The 26171-nt window shown below is 39.8% G+C and overlaps 1 protein-coding gene across 1 annotated transcript in view; it reads right to left on the reverse strand.

Moving 5' to 3' along the window:
• Positions 1 to 26171, reverse strand: part of LOC115794867 (neural-cadherin) — a 153735-nt gene that overhangs the window by 78459 nt on the left and 49105 nt on the right. Inside the window, exons 2-4 of the mRNA XM_030750544.1 lie at positions 8071 to 8259; positions 4328 to 4553; positions 1815 to 2019 (exon numbers count right to left, since the gene is read on the reverse strand). Coding sequence (XP_030606404.1) covers positions 1815 to 2019; positions 4328 to 4553; positions 8071 to 8259 — 620 coding nt within the window. The remainder of the gene's footprint in view (positions 1 to 1814; positions 2020 to 4327; positions 4554 to 8070; positions 8260 to 26171) is intronic.

Here is a 26171-nt window from a genome sequence, read left to right on the forward strand (position 1 = left end):
GATTCACTATGCAATAACAAGCAACTTGTGCGAAGGAACATGTCAAAAATATAACAATTGCCTCTGGTCTCTCCTACATAGACATACAAAGGAGTATGAATGCTACATATATAGTTACATTCTGGAGCAAAATTATGTTAGGGGGTTTCCACATATTTAATTCTATTAGACACCAATCACCCAGTTTCCATGTGCATGCTTTCTCCAGGTTAGGCAAACACAAGTGTACTTATCATCTTGTTATTATTATTTTTTGTAAAGTAAACCCATAGCCATCTTTTATACCTAAATTCACATCTCTGTTATAGAGTTACAGAAATTTTTCCTGGTAAAGATGTGCAATTTTAGGGTGTTATTGAAGATATCTCACACTCTTTGGGGTTCTTATACTGAGGAAATTGGGAAAACACATATAATCTAGTTACATATTATATTAGCTACCAGAAACAGACACCATATAATACTGTCGGACAGACTTCATCTTGATGGCTTTAAAATGTCTGATAAAGCCAGAGGCAATAAAAACTGCAAAAGCTACAGTAAGGTGCTGAAGCAGTGCTGAAGAGGCGGCTTTCTATACAACTCTCTTCTCTTCTCTCTCTCTAGCTCACACACACACACACACACACACACACACACACACACACACACACACACACACACACACACACACACACACACACACACACACACACACACACACACACACACACACACACAGGCAGGGCATTTATAGTGTATTAGCCAGCCAAGCTTATAGAGCAGCAGTGGCCTTTGGGGGACACTGGTAGTTTAGCAGCTATTCTTTCTCTGCCTCAACCATCAGCAGGTGATAATGGATTTCTCTGTGTGTGTGTATGTGTGAGTGTGTGTTAATGTGAACAGATGTGGATATCTGTTGTATTAAGCCTTTAAAGCTTACTCTGATGGTAAAAGTCAGTACTTAGCAGCCGGGCTTCTACACTTGGCACTCAGTATGTCTGTGTGTGGGTTTTACCCACATTTAATCTATTATGGTGCAAAGCCTGTAAAAAAATAAATAGAAGGCTCCTGCACCTTAAAACTGCTGATTCCAAAGTGATCAGATGTGAGCTCTGAGAATTCGGAGCTTTGAACTAGAGTTTCACTGAGTTTTCATCACAAGAGCTTCAGCAGTTTGTTTTTAGTAGAATCCTTGCAAAAATAAACACATAAACTTAATAAACAGTAAATGAAAGAGTTGCATCACAGCATCTGATTCAGCAGCAGCACTTTCTTTCTCATTTTAAATTAATGAGTTTTCATCAGAGAGTGGTATGCTGAACTGTCAAGGGTCAACACCCTTACATGTGCTCAAATATGTGTGATGATGAGCTGTGCAACTGGTGTGGATTTATTCCAGTGGAAGAGAGGCTGTGGTAACACTTACAACACTGTGTTGACCTTCCAATTCACACCATAATACTCCATGGCTGTCACGTGATCCTACTTTAAGAGTTTAATGTGCCATTGATGTGTGAACAACACTTACAGTGCCCAACATTCTCCACCAGTTGTCAGATATAATAAATTATTTGCAATCACCCTCTACAATATCTTTATTTTCAATTATCAGGATGTCTGAGTGCTATTTTTTACATTTTACAGTTATTATTTTAAGTGCTGTGCCGGGCGCCCTAACTTTGTCCCAAAGCATAACGTTAAAGCTGTTGACATGGATGTATTTAATTTTAGGGTGTTTGCATTCACATGCCACACTTGCAAAAGCATCGGTTGCTTCAGACAGACTTGTAGATACATGTAATGTGTTTGTGTGCTCGGTAGTGCAGGTGTACCTCTGCCACGCTGCTAAGGCCGGTGTCGGGTTCAGAAGCTCGGACCTGCAGGGTGTGGAGGTTGTGACCACTCTCATAGTCGACATTCCTGGTGAGGCTGAGTGCGCCGTTCTCCTGGTTGATGCTAAACAGATTCCCTGGATTGACCAGTAGCATGTATGACAGACTCTTCTTTTGGAAGGAGATCCCCTGAACAACTGCGACTCTGCATGGACACACACACACACACACACACACACACACACACACACACACACACACACACACACATACAGAAAGCCAGGAATTGAAACAACACCAGTAACAGCTTTCTAAGAAATGTTACCAGAAAGAGAAAATAAAAAAAATAAACAGTGCACTTGAGTGCTCCAAGATTTTGTGAAATCCTCCTTAGACATCCTCTCCTGAGTCAGATAAAATAATGTATCAGTTTTAATGTTTGCATCCAGCACACAGACAGATCCAAGTCGTGTTTGGCTTAGCAAAAAATACTGCAGGCTGTGGGGAACTGTTAGCTAAGCCCCATCAAATGTAGAAAATATTGAGAATTTCCATAACTTTTGTGGTTCTTTAAATGCCATTACTCATTGGTTGTGACCTTTGCTACCTATTTTAGTGCTGTTATGTTTATTGCTCATATTCCTGTTTTTATCTGTGTAAAGCCCTTTGAATTTCTCTGAATGAACGTGGCGTGCGTTGCCTAAAGTGTAAACATGACCACAGGTCTGTAGAAAGCTGCTCTGCGTTTCTGTCTCCAAACAGACTTAGAAAGTGAAGAGGAGCTATGATGTGCTGGTTGAGCTGCAGTGCTGCGTTTAAAGTCTGCAGCCTTCACAGATTATTCTAAACGCAGACACCGTCGCAACCCGATTAATCAACTTGACTTAAACTAACACACATTCACATTCAAACGCACACAGACACACATGGTCAGAGGACGTGTGTATGTGAGGACATAAAAACACATAAAAGGGACATAATGGAAGAAGAGACACACAGAAACCACATGCAGAGATATACCCACACACACACTGCTCACAGGGTGGCATGGATACTTGGATATTAATACAATGTGCTTTGCGCCAGCAGCCCTGAGGATTCACACACACACTCCCCTTCATGTTTATCCAGACCTCGCTTTTAATAAATATTTGAATTTGCCACACTTTCAAATTCTCAGCCTCAGGCCACAGTCATACATCTGGGTCCTCTTCATCCACCTCCACCCACCCCATCCTTCTCTGCATCATCCCTCTATCCTCTTCTTCATTTTCTTCTCTTCCCTCTCCTTCCTTCCTCTATCATCCCTTCATGCTCTCCTCATCCCTCCACCTCCACCTCCACCTCTCCCTCTTTCCTTTTGTCTCGCTCTACAGGGCTCATCTTTTCATGCATCACATGACATGCAGAACAAGGGAGCACACACACACACACACACACACACGCACACACACACACACACACACACACACACACACACACACACACACACACACACACACACACACACACACACACACACACGTGTGCACGAATGCCATTTTCACATTCAGCATCTGAGGCAGTGGAATGCAAATCATTTTTTTGTAAATATGGAGGCAGAATCATAAACAGACACTTGTGTTAATAAAAACTACTCACAACAACAGTACCAGATGTAAGATTAAAAGTACTACTGATATCTCTCTGTGTGCAACCCTTTTGGAGCACTTGTAATGCAGTTGCTTGATTAAAAAAACAGCATGACTTGCTGTGTTAACTGGTCAGTATATGTATCTGTACACATCTGTACATCCATACAAGGTATGGACCATTCATTGTATGGTTAGACCTCACTAAGAAAGCTTGATAGCATCAAATATGGTCACTTCTGGCTCCAAAAAATGAATTTGGTGGAGGCCAAAATGCTAAGAATGAGACTTTAGAAAAAAAGCGTTGAGTGAAGGAAGATCTGCTAGAAGTGAAAACAAGAAAAAGAAAAAGCTAACCCTGCTGCTGCGGTCATTTTTTGCTTATTGCAGTTTACATTTCAGAAGTCATAGAAGTAGCAAGAAGCTCCTCATAAGCTAGCATTGTATAAATAAATAACCCACCATATTCTTCATGAGTTTGAATGTGTCTCACACAGGGAGGAAGACAGATTCTGTAAAAAATAACAAGCTCTTCCTTGGTATATATTTTGACTGGAAAATTACTTTCTAACTGGTACACCTGTGAGGCCTCAGTACTTTGAGAGGGGCTAAAATGTATAGTCGAGGTCTGGGAGTTTGGGGGATGTGCAAGTTCTGAAACTTCTGAACCACCAGCTTCCATTTTACAGCATTTAAAAGATTTGCTACTAATATCTTGACGTGCTACTGAACTTCCAGATGTTTTAGAGTCTAAAATACTTTATGTTAATGACCAACAGCATGGGCAGGTGATTATAACATCTTTACAAATCAGCATAATTCACAGAGCATGCACACACACACGAGGGATGAGAGGCTGTCAGAGTTGATGTATGAACTCACGGTTGGCCAACAGGCATGTTCTCTGGTACATTCAGGCTGTAAGTGGAGTTGGTGAACTGCGGTGGTCGATAACCTGCGAGGATAGATACAGTGGCTGGTGGCCCCTTACGACCATATCCATCCACTGCCTGAACTCGCAGGAGGTACTCCTTACTGGGGGTCAGAGGTCGACCTGTTGTCCTAATCTCACCAGAGCGATGGTCCACCTCAAAGCACTCCTCACCACCTTTTCAGTCAGAGAGGAAAGAAAGAACGAAGGAAGCTCTTAGAAAAAAATGCCTTTAAATAACATCAGTCTAAATATAATTGTCAAATATTCCTATTAAACCAAACACAAAAAAATCCCTATTTCTCCTTATTTTCTGACAGATAGACAGATAGATAGATAGATAGATAGATAGATAGATAGATAGATAGATAGATAGATAGATAGATAGATAGATAGATAGATAGATAGATAGATAGATAGATAGATAGATAGATAGATAGATAGATAGATAGATAGATAGATAGATAGATAGATAGATAGATAGCAGCCACAGCTGTCCAATTATGAAAAACTAAATAAGGCAAATCGAGGCTGGAGGGATTCTGTGTGTGTGTGTGTGTGTGTGTGTGTGTGTGGGGTGATTAACACTCTCTGAAGAGTCCCCTCTGGGTGAGGAGACAGAAGGAGGGAAGAGAGCAGTAGAAATACGGGGGCAATTTTACAAAAGGGAAAACAGATATGGAAACTTTGGGAGGAGAAGGAGAAGAAGAAGAAGGAAAAATGTACCTGTGACCTTATTCAGAAATGTAAGCCATCCACCTGTCAATTAGACCCCCCCCTTCCTACTGTCTTGGTAAATGCCTGCTTAGCCTCTCTGCCCACCATAATAACTGACATCATGCATTTTTCCCTCACCTCTGGTATTGTTCACTCATCTCAGCCACTATAACTCCTGTACTTCCGAAACCTGGTGCAGATCCCAACAACTTCAATAACTTTTGTTCTATATTCAATCTCCCCTTTATATCTAAAATCCGACACCAAGTTTTACCTGTCTACCAAACCTACCAACACTTTCCCTTCCACCTTGCTCTGTGTTTGCCTCCAGGAAATCAAATCCTGATTCTCAAGCATCTTTCTCAAATGCTTACTGTAACTGTCTTCTCTTTGGTCTTCTTCAAGTCCATCCATAAACTTGAGCTGGTCCAGAACTCATCACCAGAGCCTGTCCTTCAGCAGCTACACTGGCTCCCAGTATAACTGTCATACTGATTTCAGGATTGTCCTCACCTTTAAGGTAATCCATGACCTCACTCTGCAGTACCTCTCAGTATGTCAACATTTGCATTCTCAGGTCTTCTTCTTCTATCCACCTCAATGCCCCTTCTCCCCTACAATGGGGTCTACAGACTTCAGTTGCTCTGCTCCTTGCTTCTGGAATTTCTTCCCACCAGACATCTGTAACAAGGACTCTTGCTCCACTTTCAATTCCCATCTCACATCAGATCTCTTTAAACTGGCATATTCACTCTAATTGCCTTCCACTTGTCATACAAACCATTTGTTATTAATAATTTTAAATATTGTAAACTTGTTTAATTGACTTGATTAATATTTTCTGGTTTATTTTTATACAGTTTTTAGCTCTTAACTCTTCTGTGAAAGGTGACCTTGAGTGTTTTGAAAGGTGTCTATAATTTCACCAAGCAACAGCCAGCAACACTCACCAATAGTGTTACTGGTTGTTGTAAATACATATTTTTCTCTAGTGACCAATGGTTGCCAACCATTCTCTAGGCCTGTGTACCTGGGGCCTAAGAGAGATGGAACATAAGGAAATGAAGACATGAATAGAGGATGGGAGGGAAGGACGTGGCATTGATAAGAGAAAGAAGAACAGATAAATCCTTATTTGGCTGGATGGATAAAAAAAGAATAGAAAAGAGGAAGAAGGGCACAGAAGAATCCCCAGCTGTTGACTGGAGGGTTTTGAACTAGCAGCTGCATCCAACCTGTCAATCATCTTCTCTTTCTTTAACTGCTAAGGGGAGAGTTTTCTGACACGTGTTTGTCAAAGTCTCACTAAATGAGTTCTGGTTTGCTTCTGGAGGAGGAATTTCAGAATTAAAGCTCCTACAGATCTCCTTTATAATTTCATATGAAATTAAAACCGACTTAAAGCAAATGTTCTTATGCTCTTTTTTTTAGGTTTGGATCAAAGATGGATATTGGTTTCTCATCCCTGATTAGCATAGCATAAAGACTATGCAGGAGAAAACAGCTGGCAGAACTGTCCAAAAACTAAATAACAGCACCTCTAAATGCTCACTGACTGACAGAATGCCTCATAACTACATCTTGTGAATATCCTATGACCTAAAATCCAAATGGCGTTTTATTTCCAACATGGACAGATATCTAATACAAGATCATTTTCGCTTCATTGGAAGTTATAATTTATTGTGGAATAACACTGCTCTGATTTTGTGAAAATAAAAATTTATATCTGATTTACAAAGGAACCATTAAAATTGAGCTGGAGTCTAATTTTTTTCATTGCATTGCAGGATTTGTGGTATTGTGTTTCTGTCTTACTGTTATTATCATCAGTTAAATTGTGTTTGATTATCATGTTTGAAAAACTTGCAGTAAATACTGCTGAACATCAACCAAAGTGAGTCTCCCATACACAGATGTGTAGATGCAGTTTGCATCTACATGTCTATAAAAACATGGCAGAAGTTAGTGCAGCGCTCCTGAGATTTATTTCAGCCTTCTATTTCCACTGTAATATACAAAAACAATGTTTTGAAACTTTTTTATAGCACAGTGAGCTCCATGGGTGCACAAGGTTTGCTTTTTTTTTGTTTTTGTTTTTTTAAAGCTGTAGAAACTGAGACTTTCCCTTCATTTTTAAGCTGCTAAAACAAAAACTGTAAATTTAGGATGCTGAAGCTGAGTAAAATAACATTAATGCCACTAATTGGCTTCACTCACTCTGTGTGAATATATTTTCACATTGGCATGATGTTAAAACCCATTTTTAATATAAATTATTGGATTATTCATTGGTACACATGTAGTCACATTACGGCAAGGGGAAGTAAGAAGCTTTTAATAAGAACGCATTAGAAATTAGCTCTCAAAATATCTCCCCTTCCCTTTCCTCCCCCCTTTTCTTCACTAAAAAAAAAAAAAAAAAATCCACAGCCACCGGCGCCCATCCGCCCACCCCATGACTCTCCCACTCGCTGCCTCTCCAGAGACTTTCCTATTATTCCTGAATCTGGGAGCTTTCTTTGCCCCAGGGAGCGATTAACAGCACAGCTCCATTCCGTTCTTGAGCATTTCTTTCTCCCTCTTCCACTTGATAGTAATTGAAATTCAACAAGTCAAATTTTATTTATAAATCACTCTTTTGAACAAAACAGGTTTGTCACACAGTGCCTGGCAGAGCTGCAGCGGACCTAATTACAGATACAAGTGGGAGATAAGAGCGGGAACAAACACATGACAGGTTTTTAGAAAAATTGACTGAAAAAAGAGGAAGGTTTGACTGTGGTAGGTAAAAGAAAAACATAAAGTAAACAATGAAATAAAAGACCTGTTCATGCATTTGAAATGTATTTTTCATCTTTGAAGGTTTCTTAACATTTTAATAGCTCTATTCCAGAGTATACAGTATGCTGCATAAAAATATTTATGTAGTCATTATGCATAATACAACAATTAAAACTAGAATTTAAACACTCACCCTCCAGTAGGAAGAACTGAGCTTGTCCAAGTGTCCCATCTCGTTGTCGTGCTGACAGCCGATACACTACGGAGCCAGGTGTGGCGTCAGGACCAATGGCACCCAGGTAAGGCGAAGGAAACATCGCCCACTGCAGGTCAGCCTGACTGGGCATGCTCAGAGTTAACCTGCACAGGTACCAGTCATCACCTGGATAATAGAAGTAAATGTGGTATTACAACCTGTAACTGACTTTGTTCTAAACTATAAACTATTACTCAAGAATTGTGTCCCACTTTCAGCTTATTTTGGATTTTATTCTTATTTTGACTAAGAAGAGCTCTGAACTGCTAACATACAGTCAGACTTGTGTGAACTCTCTGGTCACCTTTAGCCCTGTTCCTTTGGTGATCACATGCAGGTGTCTGAAATTAAGACTGTTATTAAATGAGTCAATGCTATCAACAACACATCTGAAACAAAACAGCCAAAACAACTTTTAGTTTCAGTTCAGACTGCTAGTTTAATTCTAACTGAAGGGCAGGCAATTTTGTGCACACAACACCTGTTTTCTAAACCAACATTTTAGTGTCGCACTGGTACAGCCATTATTTATCATTTTGCAAAGCTTCTGGAAAAGTTTCCTTTGGGGTGGAAAAAAGCTTTCAGAAATCCTCCTGTTCAGTTTTTGTGACACCATCCAGTTTGTGAATGCTGCTTCACAAAATCAAGAAGGAGTCTAGGGGTGCTAGAGTGGCTCAGCGGTTGAGCGGGCAACCACGCATGCCGCATGGCGGTGCGGACGGCGCAGGCTCGAGCCCCAACCTAGTCACCATTTACTGTGTCTTCCCCCATCTCGCCTCCTGCTTTCCTGTCTCTTTCCACTGCACTATCAAATAAGAATTATAATAAAAAATAATTAAAAAGAAGGAGACTAGAACTTACAGTATAGGAGACTGATCTGGCATTGAAATGTAGTATATTATATTATATATATATAAGTGAGCAAAGATGGCAAATCCAACACAATGGAATACATTAACTAAATATCTGGTTTTAAATGAGGCCTATGTTAAATGATAGAAATGCATTCACTTTTAGAATTAATGACATTTTATGTAAATACCAGTCAAAAGTTTTGATTGGCACTGTCTGCTGAGCAGGCAGTACACAGTGGGTTTAATGGATACTGTGTAGCAGCAGGCAGCTGTTAAAAATACTGATGCTGAACCAGTCATTAACTGTGACACAAAAACCAAAACATGGAAACAGAAAAAAGCTAAATTTTTCAAACTGTCGAGTTGGCAAGGAATCCGTGTTTGCTGATCAAACATCCAACTTTTATTTTGCACACAGAAACGAAATTATTTTACAAAAACTAAAAACTACCAGGCTCAAAATTATTAGCACTCCTGATGCTAACAGCCAATTGTGTGTACTTTTTGCTGGAAAACAGCCTACACTCACTTGTTGTAGTTTTCAACAAAGTTCACACACATCTCCTGAGCAATCCCAGCCCATTCTTCTTTGGTAAATATCTCAAGCTCCTCTAGATTAGACAGTCTACTGGCCTGGACCTTGGTATTCAGTTCACCTTACAGATTTTCAATGGGATTCAAGTCTGTGCAGGGCAGTCGATAACATTCACTTTGGTCTTCCGGAGGTAGTTCTTCACCAGGAACAGCGTATGTTTTGGGTCGTTGTTGTGTTGGAAGACATGGCGACAACCCACACTTAGTTTTGCTGCTAACTGTTTGAGGTTTTCTTTCGCAATCTTCACATATCCCTCTTTCATGATTCCTTCCAACTTGATGAGATTCCCTGTTCTTTTTCTCTGGGTTGTCATTAGCTTTACTTCAGAAAGGGCTGAAGGTGTTCCTTCTGCAGAAAAGGAAGTTTTCATGGTCTCCATCCTTGCTGGCCATTCCTGTGCAGGGTTCTAATGACCGTCTTCTTTCAGACTACAATTCTCAACTTGACTAAGTCACTCACTTGTGTCTTGGCAGTTGTTCTGGGATCTTTAGAAACATCCCTCACTAGTTTTCTTTCCAGAGTCTTTGAAATCTTTCACGTTACAACTCTGCCAGGCTTGTTCTGTACTGTGTGGCTCGCTTTGAATTTTTTGATGATTCTTCTCACTCCAGTTCTTTACATTTGGAAATGCTGTGATAACTTTGAATATCCATCTCCTGCTTTGCGAGCATTAACAATTCTCTTCCTCAGGTCTAAACTGATTTCTTTTGTTTTTGACAGGATGCTTTCTCAAGTGACAGCTCAAACCCTTGCTGAGGTTTTTATACTGTGTATATCGGATGCTAACCCACAGTTTTAACTTGATTTTACAAGCCTTAAGCATTACAAAGTTAAAGCACATCATTGCACAGCAGTGGTTTGTGCTATGGCTCAATAAAAAGGTCAGTTTTTCAAAGTTAATAATATTAATGAATTTTTTTCTGAAATAATTCTGTTTTTGTGTGCAAACAGAAATAATTTTTTCCTTCCTAAAGACAACTGTATGTTTAGAAATGCTATGTTGAAAATCTCTTGCTCTGTTAAAAAAGCACTTTAGAAAATTTTGACAAAAACTTTAAATTTCATAACGGGCTAATAATTTTGTCCCTCTCTGTACACATTCTGAAGTTTAACAGCAGTAATTTCATGCTTTAAATGATCATTTTGAGTCTATTTCTGTGCATCAGTGTTTTCATTATATTTATTTCAATGCGACTTAATAATCTTAAAAAAATAAGCATTTCAAACATGTATGTTGGTGTCTGTCTGAGTGCTGTAACTGCATGGGTGCTATTGTTGTCTCAGCTTTGACGTGATGATGCTTGTTAGTTAAACCAGCTGCATTTGTTCAGACTGTAGCTCAGCCAAAGGCGACGAGGTGACATTTCTCTACTTCTGTCATGTTTTCTTGTCTTTCATCACCACCTCGCTGCTCCAGAAGACAACAGTGAAGGAGTGACAGAGAGGAAGAGTGAAAAGGAAGCAGTTCCTCCAAAATAAAGCAACAAAACTTTCACAAGATCACAAAGACACACAGCAGGTGCTCCCACTCGCCCAGTCAAAAATACACGCACACACACAAACTCGTGTTTTTCCGCATCCATGAGTCAACTCCCTTTCTTTATATATTTTGTCATGTCGTCTTGTTCTGAGGAGGGATTTGTTTGGTTTGAAGGTGCTTTGGCGCTTGCTGTTGTTTTGGCTCTTGTGTCGTTTTGCAATAGCAAAGGAGACAACAGCCTGAACAAGAGAGGAAACTTCACTTCAGAGAGACCAAAGAAGGAAAACAAAAAGAGATGAGGAGGTGGCAGAAGAGGAGGTGGAGGAGGGAAGGAGGTGAAAACACAGTGGCGTCTACCTTTGTTTCTGCCTTCTCTGAAGGTCTGTCAACAAACTGAACATGAGAGGGAGAGAGAAGGAGAGAAGGACAGGAAAAAAGGAGGCAAGGTGAAGAGGAGATGAGCAAGAGGGCAAAAAGGGAGTCGGAGAAGAAATCACAGGAAAAGAGACTAAAGAAAAATGGGAGAGGAAGGAACAAGGGGGGTGGAGTCAAAATAAAGTAGGGGAAAAAATAAGGGAGAGGAGGGGAAATAAATAAAGGAAATAAAAGAAGGAGAAATAAAGGAGCATAAAAGAAGGAATGAGGGTAAAAGCAGAATCAAGAGAAAAAAACAATGTGGAAGAAGAAGGGATAGAGCATAGACTCCATGTACTCCATTTTAGAGTTATCATACGCAAACACATACTTTACACTCTGATTAGTTATCAGTACATGTAAAAATAACAATTAAAAAAAGCTGCACCTCATGCTTCTTATTGTGCTTTTGCGTATTATTATCAATACCATTTCTGAGAAGGTCAACTTAATCTGAAAATAACAATATATCCTATGCCAGGCCAACACATGCTCTGGCTATGCTAAACAGCCATAAATAACAAGAGAAAATGAGCAAAACAATAACTAGAAAAAAGTTAGGAAGACGAGGGTGAGGTGATAATGAGGATGAAATCTTCCAGCTTAGCGCTCCGCTGTCTTCTTCTGCGCAGCTGGCCTTGAGTCTTCAGTCAACGCATAAAATCCAGAATAATCACATCTATTTCTGTCTGTTGTTTTACATATGCTGTGCTGTGGGCCGTGCATGAAAGTGAAATGAAATCTGTCCCATTATCACGATAAGCATCAACACGTTCAGATGCGGTGCCAGCGGTCAGCACATGTGTCAGCCCAGGCAAAACCTATAAAACCAACCTCACTGTATGGAAATAGATCTAGGAGGGGGAGGGAAGCAGAAACAATGCCTCCTTTGTACCTTCAGGCTGATTAAAGGTCACTGACACTAGAATAATGACATTTAATTAAAACTGTGTTATGATATAATGTGTAGTCTCAGCAGGGTTACACTGCTGCTTGTTTATCTGCATCAGTAAGTGGAACACAAACAACAGACCCTCATACCTAAATGACAAAATACTGTCACAGCCCTGAATATAAGTAGTGTATTTTGCATATTATATCAGGACTCCACACTGATGTATTCACAAAAGTAGATAAGTAGATAAATGGACAGTACAAGCATTAGAGAATGTTCCTGCTAGATTAAAAGAGTGTTGCATTATGGGCATAGTGTAACATAGCTTGCTGGTAGCCTGATCAGTGAAAACAAAAGTAATAAAAGGGTCTCCAAACGTCTTTGCTGCAGACAAAGAACAGTGGACGAATCATCTGTCCAGCAGCCAAGACTATAACAGAATGTCACAACGACAAGCTCAATAAGAGCTGAAAAATACAGCTAGAGAAAGAGGCAGGAGATGAGAAAGTGGGACAAACAGAAAGAATTAGCTGCAGAGCATCTGAAGGAACACACATGCATGGAATATACTGCGTGCTTTCATAAAAACATTTGATGGTTTTGTAGACTGGACTCCAACAGTTGTGAAACAGAGATTTAATCTCAGCAGACATCCTAAAAATGTTAAGTATTAATGAAGTTGTTTTTCAAAAACACGAGTTAAAAATGCTGTTTTGCCTTATTATAAACAAGTTGGCTTGTGTGATGATTCACTGGCTGCAAACTGTGTTTATCGCAGTTCTGTTCCTCAGAGGATGGACCGTCCAAAAACTTTCTATAAAAATTAATTGCAACAACAAATGTTTTAGAGGTAAACACAGTTGTGACCACGTTATATTTTTCCTAGACAATGGGTTCTAGCTGGCATATCACATGCCACTTCTTACATATGTAAAGTATGTCTACTATTTTTCACTTGGAGGCACTACAGCATTATTACACTGATTTATGATCAGGTGCTCACAGCACTTGGTTAGGTTGGCCCACATTTTTGGTCTGTTTCAGTACAGAAGAAGTGCAAGTACACTACTTTGTCTTATTAATATTTACACAACAGTACAGACAGGAATCTGTGTGTGAAACCCAGTTCTTAGTATGTATCCACCTACACCAACTACCTCCTGCTGATTCTGACTCAGTTACATAATGGTTATGCTTGATTCATTCATTCATTGAAACATATACTATATGGATAAAAGTACTGGGTCACCTACATATCACACCTAAAGGAGTTACTTGGCCATGGAAATCCATGCTCTGAAGCTTCCGGCACAGAGTGTTTGTGCAGATGTTAATACTAGAGGACGTTTGGATCTCTGCAGTTATTGAGTCACCAGAGCATTGACAACTTTAATGCACTAAGCACCTCAGCATTCAGCAACCCCACTCTGTAACTTTACATGGTTTGCCACTTTGTGGCTGAGTTGTTGTGATTCCTCAACACTTCCACTTTGTAATAATGCCACGTACAGTTCATCGTGGAATATCTAGGAGGGGTTTCCTCCCACAGTCCAAAGACATGCAGTTAGTGGGGTTAGGTTAATTGGTCATTCTAAATTGCCCATAGGTGTAAATGTTAGTGTGAATGGTTGTCTGTCTCTTTGTGTTAGCCCTGCGACCGGCTGGCGACCTGTCCAGGGTCTACCCTGCCTCTCGCCCTATGACAGCTGGGATAGGCTAAAAACCTTAAATACAATACTTTTGTGCATAGTGAGCAATTACACTGCACCAAAATGTAATTGGGAAAATATCTAAATTCTGTAAAAAAAAAAAAAAACCTGTAAGAGAATTTTGCTGAAAGAATAGCAAAATCACTTTTGTGTTGTTTTATGCCACAGTAGCCATGAGCTACAACTGCAGCAATCAAACTTGTTTTTTTATACACTAAACTATGAAAGGAACACTTGCTGAGCATTACGGAAGTTTTGCAACAACTTGCTTTATCCTGCTGAACAGTCGGAATGAGTTTAGTAAAGTGCCGCTCTCCCTCGTATAGCTTTCCCCCTGCCTTGCCAGCACCTAAATGTGCTGAACAGTGTACTGATCCCTGATGCGAATCACTGAACTTGGGCCAGAACTCACTGAATACAAGCATGCATGCATGTAAATATGCAGAGGAATGGCCAGCTCAGGGCAGGAGTGGGCCTGGAGCAAGGAAGAGGAGTGGAAAATGAAGAAGGGCTAGGAACCTGAACACTGAGCAGCCATCTTCACACAGGAATGGATGTGTTATTTTTCTTAAAGATGACTTCCTTTTTGTAGGTTCATGGAAAGAGAGCAAAATTATGTCACTTTGTTTAAGTTTGCATTTTTGTTACTTCAGTTACTTTAGTTATGTGTTTTGCATTTAATGAGGTGATTCTGACAAGTTTAGATGTATTTGAATTTTCTTGACTGTCTAACCCGTTAAGAACACATCAAGAAATGTCTGAAAATGAGCTTCATTATGTTCTGCTGTTTCATCCATGACTTATTTCATCCCGTTGTTTCTGCCCATTACATTTTGTTTTGGGGTGATTCCCATCATTGGTAAAATTAAATTTTCATGCACAATGAACTGCACCACAGTTTTTGTGTTAATGGACTCAGTGAGTTACTTTACAGAGTCGTGCTCTGATGTGTTATATCTGTAAGAACACACTGAAGGCTTTCTTTGATGGACAGTGAAGTGAAGAAATGCAGAACAGTTTAACTAATCCTACCTTTAAAAAACAACTACAACTTCTTCATTTGAAGAACCTGCAGTTATTTAATCATTTGACACATTTGTATCTGTTGTTCAGTAGCTTGTGAGATTATTTCTTGTTCTACCTGATGGCTAAAAAGATTGGAAAACTGGAGGAGAATTCCCAAAAGCTCTTAATCCAACAGTGGACAATTTGAAAGATAGAATTATGTGATGATGTAGTACGGGATCTCAGAAAAATTATAATTTATTTCAAACAGCTGTGACCACTGGACACTGACCACTGAAATCAACCTATTACTGTAGGAGGTCAAACACGGTGGGGAATTGATGTAAACACCACTTTTCATTTGGTTTCATTTTGATTTCTGATCAGTTTTTATTTTAAAACTCCCCATTGTACTAAGTTAACTAGTTTTCTTACTTATTCATCTAGTGGCAATATCACCAAATCAATGCTGTCTGTGAACCCTCCCTACTGACTTTCACTTTCTTTGTTTACTCCAGCATTTCAGCTACCTGGGGAAAAGTTACCTATAGCTATTGCCGGGGCAAATGTTTCATTTGAGTCAGTGTGAATCTGGAGTGACAGAATACATTTTGCACCCAGTAGCTGACAGAATTGGATATTGAAAGCGAGGCTTGTCAGAAAGCAAACTAAATGCAGATGGTGTCATTATTCAATAGTGATTACAATGTGCAACCAATATTAAATTCATAAAGACAACTTAAAGCTAAAAACTTGTGTGACACTTTAATATTTTAAAGTGTTGGGGGATTGGAATCTGACAAATACAAAGAGGCATCAGCCATCATTTGCTTACAAAAACAATAACATCCCATGACACACACACACACACACACACACACACACACACACACACACACACACACACACACACACACACACACACACACACACACACACACACACAAAGGATGTTTTCCAACCAAGTGGGTAAAAAACAGTACAGTACAACAGTGCTGTCATGTCCTGGGTCCCAGCTGGACTCCACCGCTGAGAAAACAGTGAAAACTAATGTTCAGAGAGAAAAAAAAATGCTGCTTGTTTTTTTCATCCCTTTCTTTAACTCTTCTATCCTCATACTGCCAGCTCTGCTGTGTCTGTCATTTACATTTAGGTCCCTGCTGCACTTAACACAAACTGTTGTACGTTGGTGCTAGTTTTATGCAGCCTGGACATTTGCCAGAATACATCCCACCTCCAGCCCTACTTTGAAAGTCACACTTTCCAAAGAAAAGGTGACAAATCAAAGGAGCGTCGATTGCTTCAGTTGGGGGCTCCAATGGTTTTGTTATTCTGTTTTGGGGAATTCTGCAGGAATAGTTTAAATTTCTTAGAGGAAAGGGTCACTGCAAATCAATACAAGGGACCTTTATCCTTCAATTCAATTCAATTTTATTATATGTATATATATCTTGCCTTGAGGCAACAACAGTTGCCTTTAGGTGCTTAAAACATTTGAAACATGAATAAAAGATTTGATGAAACATTTCTATCCAGACAGGCGTGGTCTCTTCCTGGATGACAGTGCTCAGATCCATAGGGCACCAGGCGTAACTTAATGATCAGATGAAAATGTGTTTTTGCTCAGTCACCAGATTTCAGTTGAACACCTATGAGACATTTTGGATTAAATGGTGCTCTCCATCACCATTATCAAAACACCAAAATAAGTCAAATCTTTTGGAAGAACAGAAGATGTTTAGTTTGTCAAGTGCTGGAAGAGGTCTGAGCTCTTTGTTTCTGTTCTGTTTGTGTGTGTTGACTGTACTTGTCCTCTGCTTATCTGTTAAATCGGTTTGGCTGCAGTGATGGCCTAATTTCCTGGCAGAGATCAATAAAGTTTCATAAAGCTCTCAGCAGTTAAAAATCCCTCACCGTCTGTTGTGTTGAACACTGAATGTCCTAAACTAGTCAAACAGAAAGTGTTGAGAATGACATGTCTTTTATACAAGCGGATAAATAGTCCCAGTGAAGTGCAGCTCAGTCCATCTTAAGCTGCCACTTACTCATTTGAATCTCAATGCAGAGTGTGTCATGGCTTGTTATGCAAAAATGAGGCTAAAAAGAGAAAGGGAGCTGCGCTTTGTTTACACCAAACTCCATTCTGCTGTCTTTTAATTTAAATTCATTTATTTGTTTGGGGAGGGGATTTGTTTGTATGACACACAGCATACCGGGATCAGAACGGGAGGCAACCGAATCGGGAGGACAGAGGCACAATGAGAAGAGCTATTTTCTGTTTTTCCCTCTGAGTCTCTAACTTGAATGGCAGCTGATGCATTTAGCGTGAAGCTGAGCTGTGGCAGCCAACCAACGGCACCTCAGAAATAGCAAACCGCTTCTGTTGCTGGTGCTCGCAAGAGCTTCAATTAGAAAAAGGCTGGAAAACAAGATGCGGGGGGATTAAATTAAAACGTGGTCGCGCCCACAGGTTGTCACGCAGCCGATGATGAAAGGTGATTAAAGTGAAAGACGTGTTTATGTATAAAAAGCTTTTAACAAACCTGTTTGTTACAACCTGCTACACTGAGCAGCAGGAGAAAAAAAACTGAGATACAAAAACAGGCAAGAAACATTAAAGATGAGAAGAAAAGCGAAAAGATGTCAAATACAAGAAATACAAAACAAGCATAGACCGAGATTCAGGCAACTCACCGACCCCCAGATAACCTCCCATCACATTTAAGTTTGTTTGTGATGCTTCAAGAGAAGTTTGTAGAAAAACCAAAGACATTTGCTCTAAAGAAAATCCCCCAAAGAATCAGAAATACAGCAGAGTTTCAGAATCAACTGCACATAATGTATATGAAAGACTGTCGTGCTGTCACATCCTTTTAGTAAAGCTTTTTGGAGTAAAAAGTCAATCATAATGAGGAGAATAAACTGAATAAAAAATGAATTTGGCCTAATGTTAAAGATAAAAGGTGCACGGGATCAAAAGAGTCTGTAGAAAACAGTTATGTGATCATGTGTCTTTTTAGAAGAAAAAAAAAGCTGGTAAGCCCCAGAGTAAAACCCCTCTTGATCCCCTTTAACCCTGATGTGTGTGCAGCAGGTATGTTTAGGCACACAAACACGGCGGCTGTGTTGGGACTGCAGAAAGACTGGAGTGCTGTGCTACTTGAACAACACATATATGTACGTATGTCTTTCTATCTCTGTGAGGATTCTTGTTGACACGATGTCTTCCTGAGCCCCTTAGCATAACCTTCTCTATCATATCTAAGCATCCATCCCCAGCTCTTACACCCACAGTGTGACTTTGCAGACAAATTTATGCCCCTACACATAAGTACAATTCATGTGCACATGACTGCCATAATGCAGGTGTTTATGTGTTTGTGTGTGGGTACGTGGGTGTGACTGACAGAGTGAGATGCGTTTCCGTGGTGACTCGCTGGGTGCAGGTGTCCTCGTGGGACTGGTTGCTGGGACAACATGTTAAGTCACTGTGACATGTGAAAGCACTCCGGCTTTGTGTCACCACGTGTGTGTGTGTGTGTGTGTAGAATAGAATAGAATAGAATGCCTTTATTGTCATTATACAGGATGTACAATGAGATTGGAGGGCCACTCCTGTTCAGTGCCATGTAACAGAAAATCAAACTCTCTAAAATGAAAATAGAAGTATTATAAAAATATTATAATCTAGTATAATCAATATGATCAAGAGATATACAGAAAAAAAACAATGTGTAAAATATACAAAAAATAGAATGTATAAAAATATATACATACATACCTACATGTGTGTGTGTGTGTGTGTGTTTGTGTGTGTGTGTGAGAGAGAGAGAGTGTGTGTGTGTGTGTGTGTGTGTGTGTGAGAGAGAGAGAGAGAGAGTGTGTGTGTGTGTGTTAATGTTAATGCATGTAACGAATTTGAAGGGTTTGAGTGTATGTTGTATGCTGAGTAGTTACTGTTTGCATATTAATCAAACTCAGTATATGCATTATATTTTTGATTTATAGTTTTTACAGGAACTTAATTAATGGTGAAAATTAGAGTGAAAATGAAAAATCCATGCAATTGAATGTATAGCCATGAACTAATTTAATTATCTGTGCATACATAGGATATTGTGAATATAGTTTTTTTTTAAATAAATTTTAATATTTTGTATATTTTAAAACAATTTGGCATAAATTCTAAGTGAGAATTGCTTTTATTGCTATTATAGCAAAATAAAGTGCTAAAAATGTTTTTTAATCATAGCATAGCAACAAATTAATTAAACCTTGGGATACTGACCCGGTCAGTTAAGTAGCAGAGGGGGTTGTTAATCAGTTTCAGCAGCTTTGGTGTCAGTGAAATTAACCACAGGTGCAGCAGAGGGGCAACAATGAGTCAATCCCCAAACTGGAATGGTTTTACAGGTGGAGGCCACTGACATTTTTTTTTTCCCTCCTCATCTTTTCTGACTGTTTTTTAACTAGTTTTGGCATTTGACTAGGATCAATGTCACTACTGGTAGTATGAGGTAATACCTGGACTGCACAGCGGTTGCACAGGTAGTTCAGATCCTCCAGGATGGTATATTAATACATGCCATTTGCTCTGTCTGCCAGCACAGTCTCAAGAGCATGGAGGACATTCAGGGAGAGCTGGACAGTGCTGTAGAACGTCTTTAACCCATCAGCAGGACCAGTATCTACTCCTTTGTGTGAGGAGGAACAGGATGAGCACTGCCAGAGCCATAAAATGACTTCCAGCAGGCCCCTGGTATGAATGTCTCTGACTAAACAATCAGAAACAGACTTCATGAGGGTGGCCTGAGAACCTAACATCCTCTAGTGGGCCTTGTGCTCACTGCCTGGCACTGTGGAGCCCGATTGGCATTTGCCATAGAAGATCAGAATTGGCAGTTCCACCACTGGCGCCCTGTACTTTTCACAGATGGCACAGGTTCACCCTGAGCACATGTGACAGAAGTGAAAGGGTCTGGAGAAGCCGTGGGAAATGTTATGCTGCCTGTACATAACATCATTTAGCATAACTGGTTTGGTGACGGGTCAGTGATGGTCTGGAGAGGCATATCCATGGAGGGATGCACAGACCTCTACAGCCAGGCAATGACACCCTGATTGCCATTAGGTGTCAGGATGAAATCCTTGGACCCATGTGTGAGACCCTACGCTGGTGCAGCGGGTCCTGGGTTCCTCAGTGGGTCCTGTGAATGGCAATGACAGGCCTCATGTAGTGAGAGTATGCAGGCAGTTTCTGGAGGATGAAGGAACTGATACCATTGACTCACACTTGCGTGACCTAAATTCAATAGAAGACCTCTTGGACATTATGCTTTTGGTCAGTCTGACACTGCCAGGTTGCACCTCAGACTGTCCAGGAGCTCAGTGATACTCTGGTCCAGATCTGAGAGGAGATCCCCCAGGACACAGTCCATCATCCCATTAGAAGAATGCCCTGATGTTGTCAGGCAGGCATACAAGCATGTGGGGGCCACACAAACTACTGAGTACCATTTTGAGATGCTGCAAAAATGTGATTTTTGGGGTGTGTTTGAATTCAGCCCTCTGTAGGTTCATTTCCATCAAACAATGTGACATCCTGTCATTCCTAACACATTACCAAGCCCATTTCAGTATACACCGATCAAGCATAACATTATAACCACCAGCCTAATATTATGCTGGTCCCCCTTTTGCTGCCAAAATAGCCCTGACCCATTGAGGCATGGATTCCACGAGGCCCATGTTTTTTCTTTCAAAATAAAATATGGGCCTTAGTGCTGAAGCCAACATGTTTCAAAAGGTGAAACTTTTCCTCTGAAGATAAACAATTCCCATTTCCAGTTTGCATTGCTATTTGTCACAGTTTCACTACTACTTGGCGAGTAGTTTGCAGACAAGTCGGTGCCCTCCCTCAAAACTACTGGTGATCTCATAGTGATCTAGGCAATCACAAGGAGGGTTTCAGTGTATCATCGCACACCTCTTTGAAACCAGTTTCATGCTAGCAACCGGCAGCCACCTCCAGCAATCATTTATCAGCCAGTTGGGGAATAGATAGTTTTCTCTCACAACTGGTGGTTGTCAGATGGTTACCAACTGGTGTCTCAGCCTGTATAACTGAGGCCTTAGCCAGCAACAAAGCTCCAGTTAGCCAGCTTGCTGTAAGCTAGCAATGCTGCCCGAATGAAGTTAGAGCATTAGAAGATAAAGTAATTTAAAAAATGGGAAACTGAGTTTATATTAGTTAAGCGACTTTATCAAGACTTTTTTCTTTTTTTTTTTTTTGCTCAGTAAAATAGCCTGTAACATCAGGTAACAAGAAAGAAGGAGATAAGAAAGATAGGTCTGAACTGATCTGTAATACCAAATGAAGATAATTTAAAACCTTTGTTTGTTTGTTTCTCACTTTATTAAAAAAAAAAAAAAACATAGGCTATATCTATAAAGAATACAATACAATACAAAGATCTTTATTATCCCCTAAGGGCAATTGTTCCCACAGCCAGTAGTACAGTAATCTAAAAACAGTTATACCATGAAAACATACATAAAAACAAATATTGAATCACAACAGATCATTTAAAAACCTAATTGCTGTTGGAACAAAAGATTCCCTCAATCTATTTGTCCTACAACCTAGTACCCGGTATCTGCGTCCAGAAGGAAGCAACTTGAACTCCTGGTGCAGTGGATGGTCTAAATCTGCTAAGATAAATCTTGCCTTTTTCACTGACCTCACCTTTTGTAGGTCAGTGAGGTTGCTTAGGGCTGTGCCAGCAATTTTTCCGCACACCTTTACAACTCCTAGCAGTTTATTTCTATTCTTAACAGAAGGGCTAATTGATTGCCCTTCCACAACAGCGTTTTTTTTTTTTTTAAATCACAGCAAAGCAAAAGCCTGGACTCCAACAGATCCCAGTTTTAAGAAAAAACTTGAGCCAAATTGTTAACAGCAGTTGTTAGCGCACTCCGGCACTGTAATTCAACGAGCAGCTCTGTGATGATTTCCTGCAGCCTATTTGAGAATATTATGATTACAATTACAAATACTTTCCATTCTTTTCTACCAAAGAACATAAAAAAAATATAAGGAAAAAAAGAGTTCTAAAAAAACAAGAGGAAGAAAATTAGCAAACCCACTGCTGTGTGGAGGAGCCTCCAACACATCTGTAATCCCAGGGCCTAAAGTAATGTACAATAAAGGTGCCCTGCCAACACAATGCAAAAAGCCACCAGCTATGTTTCAAATAAGTGAAGTAGAAACGTAACCTGTGAAAAGCGGTGAATGAAGAAACTTGAGTCCGGCTTCTTGTCCTGCAATTGCGTCAAAATGAAAGTTGAAACATCATTGAACAAACCCTCTTCTGTTTGTGAACCCAGCTCTCCATCTGGTCCCTAGGAGGCAACGGACAGAGGCCTGCTGAATCCTAATTAACTACCTTATAGACTGGCCTACTTTACCTCTACACACACACACACACACACACACACACACACACACACACACACACACACACACACACACACACACACACACACACACACACACACACACACACACATATAAAGAGAAAGCTAAGGTCCTGCAGGCACACAGTTAATTAAGCCCCATTTTTCATTGCTGATGAAGAGAGGGATGAAAGAGAGAGAGAGAGGGAGAATGATGGAAAGAAGACAGAGAGAGAGTGTGTGTTTAGAGCTAAGATAGCAAGGCAGATAATGAGGAGAATAACAGATGACAAGAAAATGAAAAATCAATGCATAAATCTGCCTGTTTCATGGGCAGAATACAAACAAAATGAAGCAATGCAATAGTAAGCAAAGCTATTATAACTGGATTGACATTTGAGAAAAAAAATTTAGTGTAGCACATTAGGAGCAAAATTAGTAGGGTAAGAAAACAAATTTACAGCTATCACAAAGTCCTTCATGTAAGGTCAACTAGAACAGACATTTTTGAGTTGACCTTTCTCCGTTCCCTTTTCCATTTTTTTCCAAAACCAGTTCAGGTTTTGTGGGAATCTGGCTTATCTCACCAGCTGAAAGTGAAATGACCAAAGGCAGTTTTTATTAATTTGGTACTCAGTAGGAGGAGACACACAAATCAGAGCGAAGGAGAGACAGAAACTGAAGGCAAGATAAAACAACTTGATACAAACTGTTATCCTGTGGCTACAGTGAATGTAAAGTGTGGGCAGACCTGTGGCAGAATGCGTGTGCAGATGTGAAAATGCTGATGCAACAGTCATTTTCTACATACAGGTAACTTAATTCAAAGAACACGAACACTTCAGAAAGCATTTCTGTTTACAAAGACTGCTTTAAATAACAAAACACTTTAAATAACAACAAAAAAAAAACTGGACTTTTATTTTTACATTTGCTCTCACTCTCTGTGTATTCATTTTGACTGATTGTAGTGAAAGTGTAACATTGTAGCATCTGCCCTCCAAATGGTCTTCATGTGTTACACATTTAGTAATAAAAGTTGTGGTCTAAGATGTGGGTTTGAAAAACACGTAGCATCTTTAGTTTATTATGGTCAAGAAGTTCCTCTTCAGCTGTTTGAATATAGACTCGCATATGTTTAAGTGTTTTAGTAATAATGTGGTTGTGTACTTCTATTCACTAATAATGCAGCTATAAATGTTGCTAGACTTTTAATAAGCACTTTCCAATAAATATTTAGGTTTTGCCTTATAAATGTTTATTGTGATACTAATGATAACGATTTGTTCCTGGAGCTACTTTTCTGAGAATGAGAGGTCAGAGCTTCCAACAAGAGAGGTCTACCTAATAAATTAGATAATAATTAAGTAGTTATTGAGTAGTTATTATAAAAAATAAAATTCATGATTGTAGGTACAGTATGCAACACAAATTACCAGACTGTCTTCGAGGAAAGGAGGTGCATGCCTGTTTTATGGCTGGTTCTGCTCTTTCTGATCAATAATGTCCTTTGATGGAGACAATGGACTGTCAGCGGTTTGTAGGAGGAGCCAGAGCAACATGAAAACTCAATTAAGGTTTCATTCTGTGGTTAGGGCAGAAGGGCTGAAAGAAGGAAGGAGACAGAAGATAGAAACGATGGATGGAAGATGGGAAAATGGACACTGAAGAGAAGAAAGATATCCAAGATAGCATTTTCCTGTTGTGTTCAGCCTAAGTCCTGACTTAATATGATACAGAACATCCTGAAATGCGTCACTCTGAGTGAGAAAGATGATTCATAAGTGGAAAATATCCTGCCAAACTTCAAAAGAGTGGACATTCCAGCATAATGCACAGTGCCAAACACTGGATATCAGAATAAACACCTCATACCAACTGCCAAACACGGTGATAGAGGGTGATGATTTGGACTTGCTTTGAAATGGCAGGACCTGGGCACCTTGCAGTCTTATAATGGACCAGTCTAGTTTCAAATGTGAGGACATCTGTCCAACGCCCAAAGCACTGGTTGAAATTACTTCAAGCAACAGGACAATGATCCCAGGCACAGCAGCAAATCTACAACTGAATGACTGAAAAAGAAATGAATCAAGGTGTTGCAATGGACCATTTAAAGTTCAGACCTTAATATGTCTGAAATGCTGTGGTGAATAAATACCTGCAAACCTCAATGAACGAAAGCAATGCCGTAAAGAAGAGCCTCCACAACAATGTGAGAGACTGATTATATCACACAGAGAATTACTTTGAATTATTTCAAATTATTGCTGCTAAAAGTGGTTCTTTAAGCTACTGAATCATGGGGTTTACTTACTCTTTTCCACACACTTCTTCTGCATTTTTGCTTAATTAAAAAAAACTAGATATAGTGTTACATGTCATGTGTTGCTATTCATCTGAGGTTGTACTTACTTAATTTTAAGACCTGGTAAGGATTCAGTGATTTTTTCTTTTTTATTTACATATTTCCCAATAAGTAAAAGCTTAGAATTGAAAGAGGGTGTACATGACTATAGATGTGACTTTGGACTACTGCTGGGGGGGACAGCAGACCAAAGGAGGGTGGGAGAATGAAAGTTTCCCATCCTACTTTATGGATACTGCCAATACAGAGCCTCATGGTGCCCACATGGCACAGTCTGCTGTTAAGTTCAATATTAATGTGTTTAGCTACTTGATTTTAAAGTTATTTGGAATGTTTATTTACCTTTGTAAAGAATATATGGTGTCCACTATTATCTTTTCTGAGCCAGCAAGTATAATATTTCTTGGAAAAAAATTATACATGATACGTAAATGATACATTCTAATATGCTTAATGTGATGATGTGAGAATGTGTATACTAAAATCTAGCTGCTGCAATACCACAAACTAGAGAACTGGTGATAAATAAAAGGGATCAGATGAGACATAAATTAAATATGGCTGCTGTGTCCACAAAGCAAATGATGACATCATTGCATCAGCTGCTGTTGTTCAGTTCACAGCGAACTGAGGCAGAAACTAAGCGCTGCTTTGCTCTGGTTGGCAGCAAGGATCCTTTTTTCCCACGGAGGGAAATACATAGCCCTGGGGGGGGCCCCTGTGCTCAAGAGCCTCAGTGCCCACCCAACCCCAGGTTCAATCCAATAGAGACAAACAGTGGATCCATGGGCCTGATTTCTATTGACACAACTGCAGATAGGATCGATGATGCAGGAGGGGAAAAGGGGGGAAGAAGGAAGAAAAAAACTGGAGGAGACATACATCAAAGGAAAGACAGCAAAAGGGAGCATAGGAAAGAAAAACGACAAAAAAAGAAAAAAAATGAGGGAAAACAGGGCTGCCGGCTAAAATCAAACAGTGAAATATCTAACAGAAAATTCAGTCAACTTAATTCCTCTATCTGATCTTCCCTTGTGATTGGCCAGATGAAACAGTTATGGGAAGTGGGGCAACCGGACGGGTCAAACAGGATTTACCGATAACTCGGAGCGTTTGTTTTAATCTGCTTGGAGGAGCAGACAGGTGGAGCTCGGCTATATAGCCTCAAAAAATAACAAGAGGAGAGTTCCAGCAATCAGAGGAATGTATTTGATGTGTGTGTGTGAGAGAGAGAGTGACGGTCAGATTGGTTCTGCAAGAGTT

This window comes from Archocentrus centrarchus, chromosome 16 (assembly GCF_007364275.1).
Source record: "Archocentrus centrarchus isolate MPI-CPG fArcCen1 chromosome 16, fArcCen1, whole genome shotgun sequence".
Taxonomy (NCBI): domain Eukaryota; kingdom Metazoa; phylum Chordata; class Actinopteri; order Cichliformes; family Cichlidae; genus Archocentrus; species Archocentrus centrarchus.